At 38.4% G+C, this 16,605-nt stretch overlaps 1 protein-coding gene across 1 annotated transcript; it reads left to right on the forward strand.

Annotated features, from left to right (window-relative positions):
• The first annotated feature begins 14,377 nt into the window (after positions 1 to 14,377).
• LOC122752003 (NHP2-like protein 1) lies at positions 14,378 to 14,776 on the forward strand. The gene has a single exon (XM_043999274.1). The coding sequence runs from the start codon at positions 14,378 to 14,380 to the stop codon at positions 14,774 to 14,776; it is 399 nt and encodes a 132-aa protein (XP_043855209.1).
• The last annotated feature ends 1,829 nt before the right edge of the window (positions 14,777 to 16,605 follow it).

Here is a 16,605-nt window from a genome sequence, read left to right on the forward strand (position 1 = left end):
CCTAAGAAAGCAGCCAACAGAGACAATGAACTTTCCAGAAGAAAGATCGCCTCCATGTCTCATTTACCAGTGGCTTATTTGTATAGAACTAATTGGGGGGGGGGGAAGGAAAACTGAACACCAGAACTGTTTCTAATTATTGGGTCAATAATGATGGCCATCTCATGACCTAGACTGCAGAGAAGAGGATTTGGTAAAGGTACTAGAAAGAGAAAAGTTGCTTATTAAGGGGATCCAGCCCTGAACCTGGGAGAAGTGTGGGAGAAGAGAGAAGCTCTGCATTGCCATGTGTTGACTGGAATAATTTATTCCTGAGAGAGGCTATAATCTCACTTTACTGCCACATGAAGGCCTCAGTTCCAAAGTTGTAAGTGTTTTTATGACATGGTATTTTAAATTTGTACCCACTGTCTCTAATGATGTATGTGAAGTAAACTCCAAGTATATGTGTGGACAATTATCATTCTTGTTATGTTTTTTGAGTAAGTGATTTTTCTTAAGTTAATTGAGTCTGATTGTTAATGTAAAATACACCAGTGGGGGCTCAGGAACTACGAAATGTCAGGAGTACAGCCACCCATAAGTATTGTCCCTAGAACTCAGAATATTAGCAGCCTCCCCTCTGAAGACTCAATCTACTATCATACATACAAGTTAAAAAAGTAAACCTAGACAGAGGTTGGGGGGGCGGGGCGGTGTCAAGACAAGAGGGTTGGGAATTCTTGGTGGTATGCACTATAGTGTTACAAGCTATGATATGTAAAATGATTGAGACTATTTGACCATTTACTTGAATTCTCTGCCAAAAGTAGAGCAGCAGGGACAGCTAGGTGGCTCAGTGGATAGAGCACCAGCCCTGGATTCAGGAGTACCTGAGTTCAAATCTGGCCTCAGACACTTAACACTTACTAGCTGTGTGACCCTGGACAAGTCACTTAACTCCAATTGCCTCCCTAAAAATAAATAAATAAACAAATAAACAAAAGTAGAGCAGCTGATAGATTCTAGATTTGCCTTACTGATAATTTCATGTTTCAAAACATGAAGGAAGAAAAAGATTGGACTTCAGAACATGATAGTATTCTGAAAAATCAAGATGAACTGGTTGTTGAAGTAGAGATGACAAAAACCATGGGTAAGTTTGACTACTCCATCATAGAGGTTGTGATAGAGAAGGAAAAGAAAGCAGGACATAGTTTAACAGACACTCTAGATTTAGGGAAGTGGATTTCAAATGGGTTCAAAGAAAGTTGGCCCATGAGGCATGGGAAAGGGTTCAATAATTCAATTCTCAGGATAAAAGAAGAAAAGACTTTGATGAAGAGGAAAATCAGATCAATCTATAGGTATTTCTTAGATGTCTACTATGTGTCAGAAAGGGAAGCGCTTCCTTCTCAGTTCTCAGGTACATGCAGCTGCACAAATAACTCAACAACAAAAAAGTCCAATTTTAGCTTATTTCACTTTTTGAGAATGGCAACTTATGGGCCCAATCCCACTACTGATCCACATAAGAACTTTCACCTGCTCTGTTTCCACCTAGGACCAGTTTGTACCTCCTTAAGCAGCTTAGAGGTCCTTCATTTCTGAAGGGAGCCATTTTGGCACCAGACTTAGGGTAGGACCTCTGATCCCTTAGTCTACTGCAGTTCAGAACTCTGGGAACTCAAGTAATCCTCAAGCCTCCGCCTGCCCAGTAGAACAGACATTTGCACAATACCACAGCTGAAAGAAGGAAGGATGGGAGTAAAGGAAGAGAGGAAGGAAAGAGTGAGGCAAGAAAAAAGAAAGAGAAAGAGAGAAACAAAGAGAAAGGAAAAGAAGAGAATGTAGGATTTTCTAATAATTCCAGTAACATTGCAATTGCATGAGCTTTTAGCCAGTCTGATTTGTTTATGTCCCAGAAAATATGATCACATAAAGGAAATGCAGTTCATCTTTGCAATTATACAATTTTTATTCTCAATATAAGCTGTATTTCTTCCTTTCTCCTGTCTCCAATTTGGCAGACAATGCACTCAAACAACGATCTGTGGTTTTTTCCCAACTCCACCCCACCCCACCCCAAAATATTCTTATGAAATGACTATCTGAAATCCAGTAATTTGTTTTTACTTGAATAATTAGAGAGAAAACATTCCATGTAATTAGGAACTGTCAAAAAAGATAGTTCTAGTATGGGAGAACGATGGGAGAGGGTCTAATACTCTGTGAAAATTTATGTTGTAGGAGGTATAATTTCAAATTTATTTATTTTCATCTCATTTGGGAGCTAGCTCTTAATCCTTATCTCAGTTCTACTACTTACTACCTGAGTGAACACAGACAGGCAAGTCACTTAGCCTCTGTGCACCTCATTTTCTTCATCTGTAAAATAAAGGTTTTTGGGCTATATCAGTAGGTTTCAGCATTTCATAGACCTTTTTGGCATTCTAATAAAGCCTAGGAGAGCCCCTCTCAGAATATTTTTTTTCAAATAATTGAAATAAATGCCAAATTTCAGTTAGATGTTAGTAAAAAAAATCAAGACATAACTTTTTTCTCACCCAAGTTCATAGACCCCATGCCATATACCCCATGGACCTCAGGTTAAGAAACCCTGGACTGAAATGATCTCTATAATCTTTCCACCTTTTAGTCCAATAGTTCTTTATGCATAGTCTATTAGACAAAGTGCCCATATGCTACAAAGAAAGGAAGATCATCATGTCTAAATCCTACTGGAAACTCTCAGTAACAAAGCATTCATAATCGCCTTCTCTCCACTCACACAACCATTACAGTCAATTTTTCAAGCCTTTTTCTTGAACTATTGTAATAGGTTCTTGGTTTTTTTTGAGGGGCAATGGGGCTTAAGTGACTTGCCCAGGGTCACACAGCTAGTAAGTGTCAAGTGTCTGAGGCCGGATTTGAACTCAGGTACTCCTGAATCCAGGGCCGGTGCTTTATCCACTGAGCCACCTGGCTGCCCCAGTAATAGGTTCTTAATTGATGGTTTTGATTCAAATTTCTCCCTATTCCAATCCATTTGCACAACTACCAAAGAGATTTTTCTGAAGCATAGAACTGATCCTCCCCATCCCATTCCCCTACCCCCAAAAACACACACTCAATAAATTCTAGTGTCTCTCTATCATTAAAAAAGTCATTATCCTCATATAGTAGTAGTAGTAGCAGTAGTAGCAGTAGCATCTCCTGGATCACTGCCTTGTTGTGGCAGAGGGGTTTGTGTAGCTCAATGAAAAAATGAGTTATACTGTGCAAGGTTACCCAAGATGGATAGGTCATACTGAAGAGTTCCCACAAACGATGATCTACTGGAGAAGGAAATGGCAAACAACTGCCAAGAAAATCCCATGAACAGTATTATGAAGGACAAAAAGGCCTGGTGTGATATGGTCCATGAGATCATGAAGAGTTGAACATGACTGACAACTGACTGACAACAGTAGTAGTAGCAGCTGGTGGTAATGGTAGGAGTAACTACCATATCGATTTTAGGTTTGCAAAAAAAAAATGATAGCCCATTTTATCCTCATATTAATCCCAGGAGGTTGGTGCTATTATTATCCCTATTTTATAGATGAGGGAACTGAGGTAGACAAAGAGTAAGTAGCTTGTTCAGAGATCATACAGCTAGAAAGTATCTGAGATGGGACTGAATTCAAGCTTCCTGATTCCAGGTCTAGTGCTCTATCTATTCTACCACCTAGTTGCCTCTAGGTTTAAATATAAAGTTCTATGTCTGCCATTTAAAACTCTTTACAACCTAGTCTTTTAATCCTTTCTAATATTCTTACACATAACTCCTTTTTTAAAAAAAATATTTTCTCAGCTACATATAAAAAACAATTTGTAACATTTTTAAAGTTTCCTTTCTCCCTTTCCCTCCCTACTCCTTAAGAAGGCAAGCAATTTGATAAATATTATATATGTGTATTAATACAAAACATATTTCCACATTAACCATTAAGTATTACTCCTATTCCACTTACTGTATGACCCTACCATACTGGCTTGCTTGCTGTTCCTCTCACACAACACTCCATCTTCCATCTCCATGCCTTTGGGGCTGTAGCCCATGCCTAGAATTCTCTCTCTCCTCACCTCTGACTCTTAGAATCTCTCAACTTTCATCTTCTGTAAGAGTCTTCTCTTGGGGCAGCTAGGTGGCGCAGTGGATAGAGCACCGGCCCTGGAGTCAGGAGTACCTGAGTTCAAATCTGGCCTCAGACACTTAACACTTACTAGCTGTGTGACTCTGGGCAAGTCACTTAACCCCAATTGCCTCACTTTAAAAAAAAAAAAAAGAATCTTAAAAATTCTTTTTACATGTAATTGAAAAAAATAATAACATTCTTTTCGAAAAGAAAATTATGTTTAATGAATACATAGCATTGAAAAGGGAAGTTCAAAAGTCCTTCAGCTCTTCCTTCTTTCTTTTTTTCCTTTCCTCACTTTCTTTCCTTCCTTTTCTCCTGTTCTCTTCTCCTTTGGCCTTCTTATTTCCCCCCTTTCTCTATCTTATCCAAGGTTTGACATCAATCTTTGAGGGGAGAGAAGGAAACAATGAACCTTCTATGACTTCCCTAAGGAGGAATGAGCAAAAGCAAGACAAAACTCTCTAGAACAGAGGGGAAGGTTGTGAAATGAACTGACTCCTTGTTCCAGAAAAACTGGAGGAGATGTGGTGTGTGAGGTGATCCAAAGGCTAGATAGATGTGAGTTAGCTAGGGAAATAAAAGGAAAAGGATGACTGAGCAGGACAATTCTGAAAACTGTTTGCTCTGGTGATTCTTTCTTGTGCCACTATAGATACTTAAAAGCGATGGACTGAGTTATAAATGCTGGGTTTCTATTTTGAACATGACTACTTCTGAAGCCATAGAGGAAAGCTTGGAAAAAGTACAAACTAAGCCACAAAAATAATTTACTCCCCTCCCTCCAAAAAAAAAGCCCATCTTATCCTGGAAAAAACCCCATCAGGCTACCCCTCCCTGCTATGTTGTCATCAAGTTTTGTGTAATTATTGGAACAGAAAACCACTGGGAGAAAGTGAATAGACTACACCCTCACTAACAGAGATGAGTTTACTTGGGCTGGGTTCTGATCCCATTTCTGCCACTAACTGGTTGCATGACTTTAAACAAATCATTTAATTTCTCTAGGCCTGTTTCCCTATCTTTTAAATGGCAGTTTAGCCTTCTAGATCTAACAAATTCTATGAGTCTGACACCATTTTTCACACAATGAGAAAAAGCAGTGTCTTTCATTCTTGTTTATGAACCTAAGGAATACAGTTGGATTCACCTGGAACCTCAGAGCAACCCTGTTAATAATACCTATGAGACCCAAGAAAAGTAATGAGGTTATAGAAAGAAAGAAAAAAAAGCATGAAGAAGGAAATAGACCAGATTGTGTTGGGTTTTTTTTCATATATTGTGTCCCCCAATAGAGAACCAATGTGGATATAATGTATGGAGAACCAGTCTTGAAGTCAGGAAAACCTGGGTTCATGTCTGGCCTCTCATACATACTAATTGTGAGACCACAAGCAAGTCATTTATCCTCTCAGTTCCCCTGGGAACTAAGACCATAAGTTAGAAACAAATTATCTATCTGCATAAGCAAAGGAGTTTGACGAAATCACAGGCCCAGATATACCTTCCCTCCTACTTCCCCCAGTGCCTCAATTGAATGGAGTTTCTTGGGAGCAGAAACTGTTATTTTTGTCCCTAGCAAAATTCCTAAAACTGTCTAGGGGAGAGGGAGGTTGAAAAATGGTCTGGACCTGTGATTTGAAAAAAGCATGTAGCCTGGGAGTAGCACCAACCTCCAAATCTCTCCTGGCTTGTTCTCTTTCCCTGAGCTGGGACTAGCTTACTTACCCTTCCTGCATTCATTTTGGCAAATCATAATGGCATTCCCTTGAGGAATAGCCATGTGGCTATAATTCTAACTCTCTCAGAGTCCTAGGGGTTACCCTGTATGGAAAGGTATTCCCTTTACTCACCACTACTTTTCCGCAGCCCCCGTTGATACACTTTTTATTTATACATTCACAATAAAACCATTGTCTTTTGAACATGAAACATTTACTAAACAATAAGGCAAAAATAAGAATAATCATCATTTATTCAATGGAAAGCAAAGGCAGGAATAATCAAAATATTTACTAAATAGAAGACAAAAGCAACGATAATCAAAATATGACAGTCCTACCATAAACTTGAGTCATATTATCCCATCAATGCACATAATATGCATGAAGCAAAGTGGACACACACACACACACTCACAGAAACCTACCAAGGAGGAATATGAGTAGGAAAACCCACATACCTGAGGCAATTCATAACTCCAGGTGACAAGCTGTGATGTTCTTGGTTTGGTTCAAGAAAAGTCTGCACCACCTGTTAGGCTAAACCATTTTTCTGCTGTTCCTCTTCTGGTCCTCACAGTTATGCTGTGGAAAGCTGATTTTCTGTTACTCTTGGCCTTCTAAAGTAGTAACACACTCTGTTAGCACACAGCCACCCTTAGCAGGCTCTGGGAGAAATGTCATGCTTTTTCAGTGACAAGCAATTCATTTCCAAACTTCTCAGATCTGCTCTGGAACTATAAAGAGTTTCTCCCTCTCAAGATGATATAGTGACAGAACCTTGAAGCCTTTCTCCAGACAGATCTTTGAATAGTAGTAGGGGACTCTGCTTTATTTAATTGACTTTTTTTCAGGGCAATGAGGGTTAAGTGACTTGGCCAGGGTCACACAGCTAGTGTCAAGTGTTTGAGGCCGAATTTGAGTTCAGGTCCTCCTGAATCCAATGCTGTGCTTTATCCACTGCTCTACCTAGCTGCCCCCTATTTAATTGACTCTTAGCAAATGAATTTCTTCTCATGGAAAAACAGGTTCAAGCCAGAAAGAGCAATAAAGGGCAACACAGGAAAATCTCTGATAGGTTTCCCTTTCATTAAGTATAGTTGGAGCTAAAGGGCAATGCTGACTTTCTCCAATCAAGTAGTCCTCAACAAAACAAAGCCTCTCTTTTGATCAATGAATCTATCAGAAAACAACTGTCAAGTCTATCCATAAACCTCAATCAGTTCCTGTAAGTATCTGTATTCTGAAAAAAAAACTTTTCTCATCTCCTCCAATGCCTTCTGTCCTCAACTCCTCTTATGCTCAGCTTCCTCTTCTGTGTCTTTATTAACCTGATTGTTTTTTACCCTTCCTCTGTCCTCTAATTCCTCAAATCGGTGTCTATTTGTAGTCCTTACATAAAATTTCCACAGGTCCCAATTATTAGCTATGTTATTTGAAATTCTTAAACTAATGACCTACAAATGAGCTAATGTCCCACAATGAACTACAACCATTCCTAACTTAGTGCTTTGCCCTCATATAGGTCCTCTCAGCACATTTATTTCAGAAACTTTTTTTCTCAAGTCCTCAAAACAGTCTGTGTTTTTCCACCAAAATTTTGCTTCTGGTTCTCCTCATATTCTCAGGCTTATTTTTACTAGTGTTCTTTCTTCACAAATTTTTTTAGCAACTAGAATCTACACAGACAAAGTGGGGCAATATATTTCAAGTGAAAAATCAGAAATGATATCCTTGTTGAAAGAAAGGAATTCACTTTGAACTATATGTGATTCAAGAGAATTAAGATGTTGGAGTAAATGAGCTCCCCCTCCCTCACCAAAACACCTCCAAACAGATCTAGAAAACATACCAAACTAAATCCTCAAAAAATCTAGCCCAGGTTAGCATAGGGAAAGAGACAGGAAAATCTAAGATGGGGAATGAGGGTTTGGTTAGGAGCATGCTGTACAAAGCATTCTCTAGCCCATTAGATTGCAAGCTCCTTGAGGGCAGGGACTGTTACCCCTTTTTGTATCCCCAGTACTTAGCAACAGTGTCTGACACATGGTAGGCACTGAATAAATGTTTGTTCATTGATTGATAGCTTCCAGGAATTGAAAGAGGATGCACAAGGGAAAACATGGTCCCAGACCCATATGGAGGCACCACAACTTTGTGTGGGATGAAGGAATAAGTGTCAACTGGCAGCTTTGTCTCCCACTACCCAGTTCTGGGTCTCAGATTCAGAATAGACTGAAGAGGGGACCTGTACCTACCAGTGGCATTCCAGGGTGAAGTTTTCATGAGCCTTAGCCTACACACTGAAAAAAGACAAGCAGTAGTGGTGTGGCTTAAACTCTAGGAGTAGAGAGGGGTCTCAGTTCCAGCATCTAACCCAATCTAAAATCTGCAAAGGAATAATAAGGGCAGAAATCCATGATCAAAGCAAAGCCTACAGTTTTGTCATATTGAACTAAGCAGAGCTTTCCAGCTGGCTGATAAGAACTTAGTCCAACAATAATTTACTGTTGCTCACACATAAACTTAGGTCAAAAACTTGCAGAGTTCAGATCAAGAGTGAGAGTGATCAGATCTTCTTCTCAATGAGACCACTGTGGGATCACTGAAATCTTAAAGGTCCCTAGCCTGAGATATCCCTGAGATACTAGAATAACACAAGAAAGCAACAAGAAGACCAGCTGAACCTTGCTGCTGGAAATAGACAGAACATGGTCCTAACACTAAAGTCCAAAGTCAGAAAGTAGACTGGAAAAGTAAGCAAACAAAAAAAAAGAATCCCACCATAAAAAGCTAAATTATGGTGACAGTGATGTTCAAGACACCAACCCAGAAGAGAATGACTCCAAGACATCTATAAGCATAAACTCAAAATAAAACACAAATTGGGCACAAATTCAACCAGAATTCCTAAAAAGGATGAAGCATGGGTTTAAAAAAAATTTTTTTAATGTTTTTACAAATGGAATTAAAGTGCTAAAGAAAATGGGAAAGAAACCAAAGCTATGGGAGAAAGGATTGTTGAAACAATTAACAGCTTTGCACAAGAAGTACAAAACCTTACACAAGCAATAAATTCTTGGAAAATTAGAATGCAACAAACAGAAACTAATGACTCTATGAGACAAGAATTATTTTAAAAAACAAAATTTTTAAAAACAGAAAAATTTGAATGAAATATAAGGTATCTCAGCAAAAGTAACTGACATGGAAAATAGATCAAAGAGGAAATTAAAATTCACTAGACAACCTGAAAGCCATAATCAAAAGAAAGAAAGGAAGAAAGAAAGAAAGAAAGAAAGGAAGAAAGAAAGAAAGAAAGAAAGAAAGAAAGAAAGAAAGAAAGAAAGAAAGAAAGAAAGAAAGAAAGAAAGAAAGAAAGACCAGAGAGATCATATTTCTTTTTTTTCTTAAAAGAGAACTGACTAGGGGCAGCTAGGTGGTGCAGTGGATAAAGCACTGGCCCTGGATTCAGGAGGACCTGAGTTTAAATCCGGCCTCAGACACTTAACACTTACTAGCTGTGTGACCCTGGGCAAGTCACTTAATCCTCATTGCCCTAAAAAAAAAAAAAAAAGATAATATAAAAAAAGAAAACTGACTAGCTCTCTTAGGATCAGAGGATAAAGTGAAAATTGAAAGAATCCAACCGTAATCCCCTGAAAAAAAACAACCCCAAATGAAAATTTCAAGAACCCCAACCCCTGCCAAAATTCAGAACTTCCAGGTCAAAACAAAATTAGTGCAAGGAACCAGAAAGAAAGAAGTCAAGTATCAAGGTGCTAGTCAGAGCCACACCCAACTTAGCAGCCACCACCATAAAGGACTAGAAATCTTGGAATATGATATTACAGAAAACAAATAATACAGGCTTGTAGCCAAGAATAACTTAGCAAAAGTATAATCCTACAGGGGGAAATGGACTTTCAATAAAAGACTTCCACGCATTTCTAATGAAAAGACCAGAACTGCAGAAAAAATTGAAGTTCAAACACAGGAATAATAATACAAATAATCATAAGGAACTAAACAAGGATAAGTTGCTTGCATTCTAATTTGTGATGATTATATATCTGTCCCTTCTGAATCCTATTATCATTAAGGTCATAGAGTCTATCTAAGGCCAGACAGAAGATCTAGTAGTGGTTCTGCTATGTCTTGATGACCTTAAAAGAAAAATGGAAATAGAGGGGAAGAATACATGAGGGTGGAATAGAAAGGAATGTTAGAGGAAGAAGTCTATACAAACAAGGAGAAAGTGGAGAGAGAAGCTAACATTTAAGTTTACTCTCATATGAACTCTTCAAAGGAGCAAAGAATACATACATACACAGAGTTGGGTAAAGAAATACATTTCATTCAACAAGGAATTAGGAAGGAAAAGGGAGAAGGGGAAATAAGAGAGTAGATTAAGGGAGGGATTGGTCCTAAACAAAATAAATTCTAACTAAGAATAAACAGAAACATTTATAGCTCTTTTTTGAGCTGCCAAAGAATTGTAATCAGAAAGGGTACCCATCATTGGGGAATGGATGAACAAGTTATGATATATAAATGTGATGAATATTATTGTGCTGTAAGGAATAATGAAGGGGATAGGTTCAGAGACAGTTGGGGAAAATTCTATGAGCTGATGCAAAGAGAAGTGAACAGAACCAAGAAAAAATGTATGCAATGTCAATAATATCATAAAGACAAACAGCTTTATAAGACATATAACTCTGATCAGCATAATACCAACTACCATTTCAAAGGAGTAATGGGTGTATGCATGTTATGGGCCTGCTGATTTGTTGTTAAAGCCAGGGTTACATTTGTTTGCCATATAAGGATATTTGTTGCCAAAACAACTTCTTACTAGATTTTTCTGGATTAAATAAAATACAAAATACAATTTGTAGGAGTAAGGGAAAAAAACAGCAAATTGAATATTATCCATTCATGAGTCTTTGAAATGACTCTACATAATATTTGCATAAGACAAAGAAATAAGTGAACAATCCCTTGAGACACAGCACCACTGAAAAGCATTTTGTTCTCTGATCTGGGAATAATAATTATAATAGCTAGCATTTGTATAACATTTCAAAGTTTCCAAAGTGCTCTCCATATATTATATCTCATTTGATCCTCACAACAACCCTGTGAATTAGGTGTTATTATCTTGATTTTACAGATGAAGAAACCAAGGTTAAGAAAAGTTAAGGGGCAGCTAGGTGGTTCAGTGGATAAAGCACCGACCCTGGACTCAGGAGGACCTGAGTTCAAATGCAGCCTCAGATACTTGACACTTACTAGCTGTGTGACCTTGGGTAAGTCACTTAACCCTCACTGCCCCACCAAAAAGAAAAGAAAAAAAAGAAAAGTATCACAGTGAATGAAGCAGAATTTGAACTTAGGTCTTCCTGAATCTAAGTCTAGTACTTTAAGTGATTATCTTTGGGCAAATTGCTAAACCTCTGCTTGCCTCCTTTCCTCAACTTAAAATGGAGATAAGAAGAACAGATGCCTCACAGGGTTATTGTGAGGATCAGATGAAATATTTGTACAAGCACTTAGCACAATGCCTGGCACACAGTAGATGCTATCTAAATGTTTATTCCTTTCCTTTCCCTTTATCCTAGCTGCCTCTTGAGATGTAATCCCCACATATTTGCAATCTGAAGTACCAGAAAAAGAATCCCATATATTTCACTTCCTGGCATCTTAGACTCAAGAATCCCAAAAGGAACTGTGCAAATTAGGTAGCAACACTAAAATGCCAGAGAGACAGACACACAAACAGACAGTCATGCAGGCAGACAGACACACAGAGACAAAGAGGGGGAAAGGGGGCAGGAGGGAGGGAGATAAGAAGGAAGAGATGCATTGAGAACAAAATAATGACTGGAAAACCATAAGAAGAAGCTTAAGGAGAAGAGATCAAGGCAGCAAGATGGGGAGCTAGCAAGCACGACAAAAGACCATTGGGAGACTGAGGGGTGAATTAGTAGTGAGAATAATGCTTTCCTCCCACCCTGCCCCTGCCAGATGTGTAGGATGGACAAGAGCCGCAATAAGAAGGAAATCTATATGAATCAATGTAAATTCTAAATCTAGGCAATAAAAATCAATTGCACATGTTTAAGATAGGAGAAACTTCACCTGTATAGCTAGGTGGCATACTGGATAGAGTGACACACTTAAGAGTCAGGAAAACCTACTTTCAAATCCTACCTCATATAAGTACTAGCTGTGTCCCCCTGGGCAAGTCACTTGACCTCTCTCACTCAGCCTTAGTTTTCTCAACTGTAAGTGAGGATGATAATAGTAGCACTTCCCCAAAGGGTTGTTGTGAGGATCAAATGAGATTTTGTAAAGCACTTTGGAAACTTTAACGTCCTTATAAATGTAAGCCATTATTGTTAGCCTTCAAGTCAAACAAAGCTAGGAAAAAGTTTTAGTTGACTACTATGACCCTATGAACAGTATCTATCGATGATATATAATTGATGAAAAAAATATCCTAAAATCATAGGTTGAATTAATAGAAGTATAGTGTTCAAAGGATCACCAAGTTACAGAATATCAGAATTGGAAAGATACCTAAAGATGGAAATGACCTTATTCTTAATCCAGTCCAGGAGTTATTAACCTTTTTTGTGTATCATGAAGCCCTTTAGCAGTCTGATGAAGTCTGTATAGTTCTTCAAAGAATAAAATAAAATATATGGGATTACAAAGGAAACCAATTATATTTAAGTCAGTAAGTATTTATTAAGCCTTGCTATGTACCAGGCACTATGTCAAGTAAGCACTGGGAATAGAAACACAAACAGAAAGAAAGAAGCCTCAAGGAGTTTATCTTCTAATAGGGAAGACAACATATAAAAAGAAGCTGAAAAGCGTGGAGGAGGGTAGAAATGGAAGAAGGTAGGGAAGGGAACCGCGGTAAACAAAGTTCAGAGAGTCATGGTGGAAAGAAATAAAGACATGGCTGGTCTCAGAACCTTCTTTAAAATGGAGATTCTGAGAGGAAATGACTAATCAGAGAAAGCAGCCACAGGGGTAGAGTGTATTTCCAGGATTAGAAGGCCAGGATCAGAGTGTACTCCCAGCATGAAGAGGCTGCTGTGACATCTTACAGAAAGTCCAGAGAGTCAAGAATAGAGCCTAGAGAAGAATGAAGACATGGAAGTCCTTGGCCCTTCATTTTTTTCCCTTCCAAGATCACAGATACCCTGAAATTTATCCTTGGACCTCTGGGATCCATAGGCTCTGGTTAAGAACTTTTGATCTAGCCTAATCCCCTCATTTTATACATGAGGAAACTGAGATCCAAGAGATTAAATGACTTGCCCAAGTTTATGCATGTAGCCAGTTAGTCTAACCTGGACCTACAATGGAATCCCACTAAAACAGTGCAAACAAGTGATTATACAGCTTTCACTTAAAGAACTCTAATGATACAGAGTCTGCTACTTCTGGTGAAAGCGCCCTTTATATAGCAGTTGTTTGTTTTTATGTTCTAAATGGTTCAAACCACATCTGAAGAATTGTGCTCAGTTAAGGAGTGTATTAAACAGAGAAGGCATATGGGGTAAGAAAGAGAATGCTGGAATTGGAGTCAGAATGACCTAGGCTGACATAAGCTAACTGATACAGCCGAATGAGTAAGCTCAAACAACTCTATAAAAGTATAGTAACAGTTCAGTTGGGCTCTGCATTAGGGGAATGAATACCTGATCAATGAAACTAGAAGTTCCAATCTTTCACTATATTAACAAACAAGAATCTATCTAGAGGGTGATGACTAGGATTGTGGAAAGTCTGTAGACTGTGTAATATGAGAAATCAGTTGAAGAAAATAAAGTTGTTCAACCTGGAAAGGGGGAGTCTAAGGAAAAATATGAAGCTATCTTTAGTTACTTGAAGAGCTGTCCTATAACAAGGGAGGAAATAATCTATTATGGTATCGGATATCATAACTAGGATCCATAGGTTAATGTCAAAAAGAACCAGATTTTCTCAACATAAGAAAGACTTTCATTTCCTCAATTATAGCTGTCCAATACTAATACTAGGAAAGGCTACCTCATAAGATTGTGAACTCCACATCTCTGAGGCTATTCAAATAAGACCTTGACCATCTATCAAGGATGTTATAGGAAGAATTTCCACAATGCAAGAAATGTCAAACTAGAATGACTCCAAATTCTAGCATTGGTAGAAATGCTGGCCCATGATGGCACCCACTGGTAAGGAGGTAGCTTACCCTCTCTGCTTCACACCAACTTTTTATTTTTCCCTGCTTGTTTTTGTTTTTGTAGCCTCAAGGCCAGCAGTCTTCAAAATGTGGTCTTCAGACCCATGGGGTCCCTGAGACCCTTTCAGGGGACCCACAAGGTTAAAAATATTCTCATAAAAATACAAAGATCTCTGAGCCGAGAGGACTTGTCATGCTCCCGTGATCCCAGTGCTCTTCCGAGGAGGGGACTGGACAGCTGGATCGCGAGGATGACTAAGGCTGAAGTGAACCCCAAAGTATATCCATTGGCAGATGCCCAGCTCACCAAAAAGCTGCTGGACCTGGTACAGCAGTCCTGTAACTACAAGCACTTGCGGAAGGGCACCAATGAAGTCACCAAGGCCCTCAACAGAGACATCTCGGACTTCATCGCGATGGCTGCCAAGGCTGAGCCCTTGGAGAGCATCCTCTACCTCCCGCTGCTGTGTGAAGACAAGAACGTCCCCTACGTGTTCGTGTGCTCCAAGCAGACACTGGGGCGGGCTTGTGGCCTCTCCCGGCCAGTCATCGAATGCTCTGTCACCATCAAAGAAGGCTCCCAACTGAAGCCTCAGATTCAGTCTGTCTGGCAGTCAATCAAGAGACCTGCGGCTCAGGTGTCTCTGTAGGATCCTACCTGGGAGGGCTGTGTGGCTTGTGGGAAGATGGTGGGCAGAGACTGTTCTCAGGTGACTTTCAATGTTAAACATTTTTATTGCTGTTAAACAAAAAAAATTAAATTAAAACAAATATAAAATTAAAATTAAAATGCAAAGATGTTATTTGACTATTCAAATATTTTTCCCTTTTCCAACTACTTATTGTGTGAGACTAAATGTTTTTATCTACTTTAAACAAAACATATCACAACAAATTGAACAAAGAAACAACTATGAGTGCTGTTTTCTATTAAGCCAGACATTAAAGACATTTGCAAACATATGTAAAGCAATGCTACACTTCTCACTAATTTTTTTGAAAATATAGTCTTTCATAAAAATATTTTAACATGTAATAAGTTTATTACTACTATTACTTTTAAGTTAACAAGTAAATATTTTAAATGTTAGCAGTTTTCATTTCTAATATTGTGACTTTTGATAGTTATAACCCTTATAAAGAAAATCTATTTGGGTCCCTTAATAATATTTAAGAGTTATAAGGGGGTCCTGAGACCTAAAAGTTTTAGAACTGCTATTCAAGGCCCAACACAAGCAGGGCCAAGAAGCAGGGACTTTTCTGAGCTCTCCCAAATTACCCTCCAAACAACTTTAAAATAAAACTTTAAAAATTTAACTTTAAAAATCTCAAAGTGAATTCTGCAGTGGAACAAGGTGAAACAATTTTCCAGCCCAAGATAACTTATAAAATTGGCACAAAAGGTCTGTCTCACTAGGGTGAGAATGGAGCTCAGTCCAGCGCAGGCTGGACCAACAAGACAGCAGCAAACTTTAGGGGGGAATGAATCAGTAGTGGCAGCTTCTGGAATGCTCAACCCACAGACAATATGGGGGTTAGACAACTAGTCAGGAGATTACAAGGGATCCTTTGCTGGCACTGGGTGCAGGACTCTGTTGCCCATATGTAGTTTTTGGTCACAGTTCCAGAGTAGAAAAAGAGTGTTTGTGGTTGCTCACGAAAAGAGCATAAGTCAGGAAAGCAGTAACCACACTTTTCCTTAGATCATACTACCTTGGAAGAACTTCAAACTTACAGACCTTCAGAACTAGCTCTGAAAATAGTTGCACAGAAAAACTGGGGACAGCATCCCTACACACCAGGAGCAGAGCCCAACTTTAGCATAAAGTTAAAAGTGAAGAAATAGGTGGAAAAAATTAGCAAGCAACAAAAAAATCTGAGATGGAAAGTTACTATGGTGACAGCAGGATCAAAACACAAACTCAGAAGAAAAATAACAAAGTCAAAACAGCCACATCCAAAGCCTCAAAGAAAAATGCAAATTGGTCTCAGGCCCAAAAAAGGAATTCCTAGAACAGCTCAAAAAAGATTTTTAAAAAATCAAATAAGAGGAATATATGGAAAAATTAGGATAAGAAATGAGAGTGATACAAGAAAATCATGGGGGGAAAGGCAACAATTTGGTAAAGGAAGCACAAAAAATACTGAGGAAAATAACACCTTAAAAAACAGAATAGTCCAAATGGTAAAAGAGGCAAAAGAATCTAGTAAAAAGAAGAACTCCTTAAAAAGCAGAACTGGCCAAGGAAGAAACTACAAAAATTCAGTGAAGAAAAGACCTCTTAAAAAAAAAAAGAATTGGCCAAATGGAAAAGAAGATACAAAAGCTCAATGCATAAAACAATTCCTTAGAAATTAGAATTGGGCAAGTAGAAGCTAATGACCCTATGAGATATCAAAAAACACTAAAATCAAATGTAAAATGAAAAAATAGAAGAAAATATGAAATATCACATCAGAAAAACAACTGACCTGATAA

The sequence above is a fragment of the Dromiciops gliroides genome, chromosome 1 (assembly GCF_019393635.1).
Source record: "Dromiciops gliroides isolate mDroGli1 chromosome 1, mDroGli1.pri, whole genome shotgun sequence".
Lineage (NCBI taxonomy): Eukaryota > Metazoa > Chordata > Mammalia > Microbiotheria > Microbiotheriidae > Dromiciops > Dromiciops gliroides.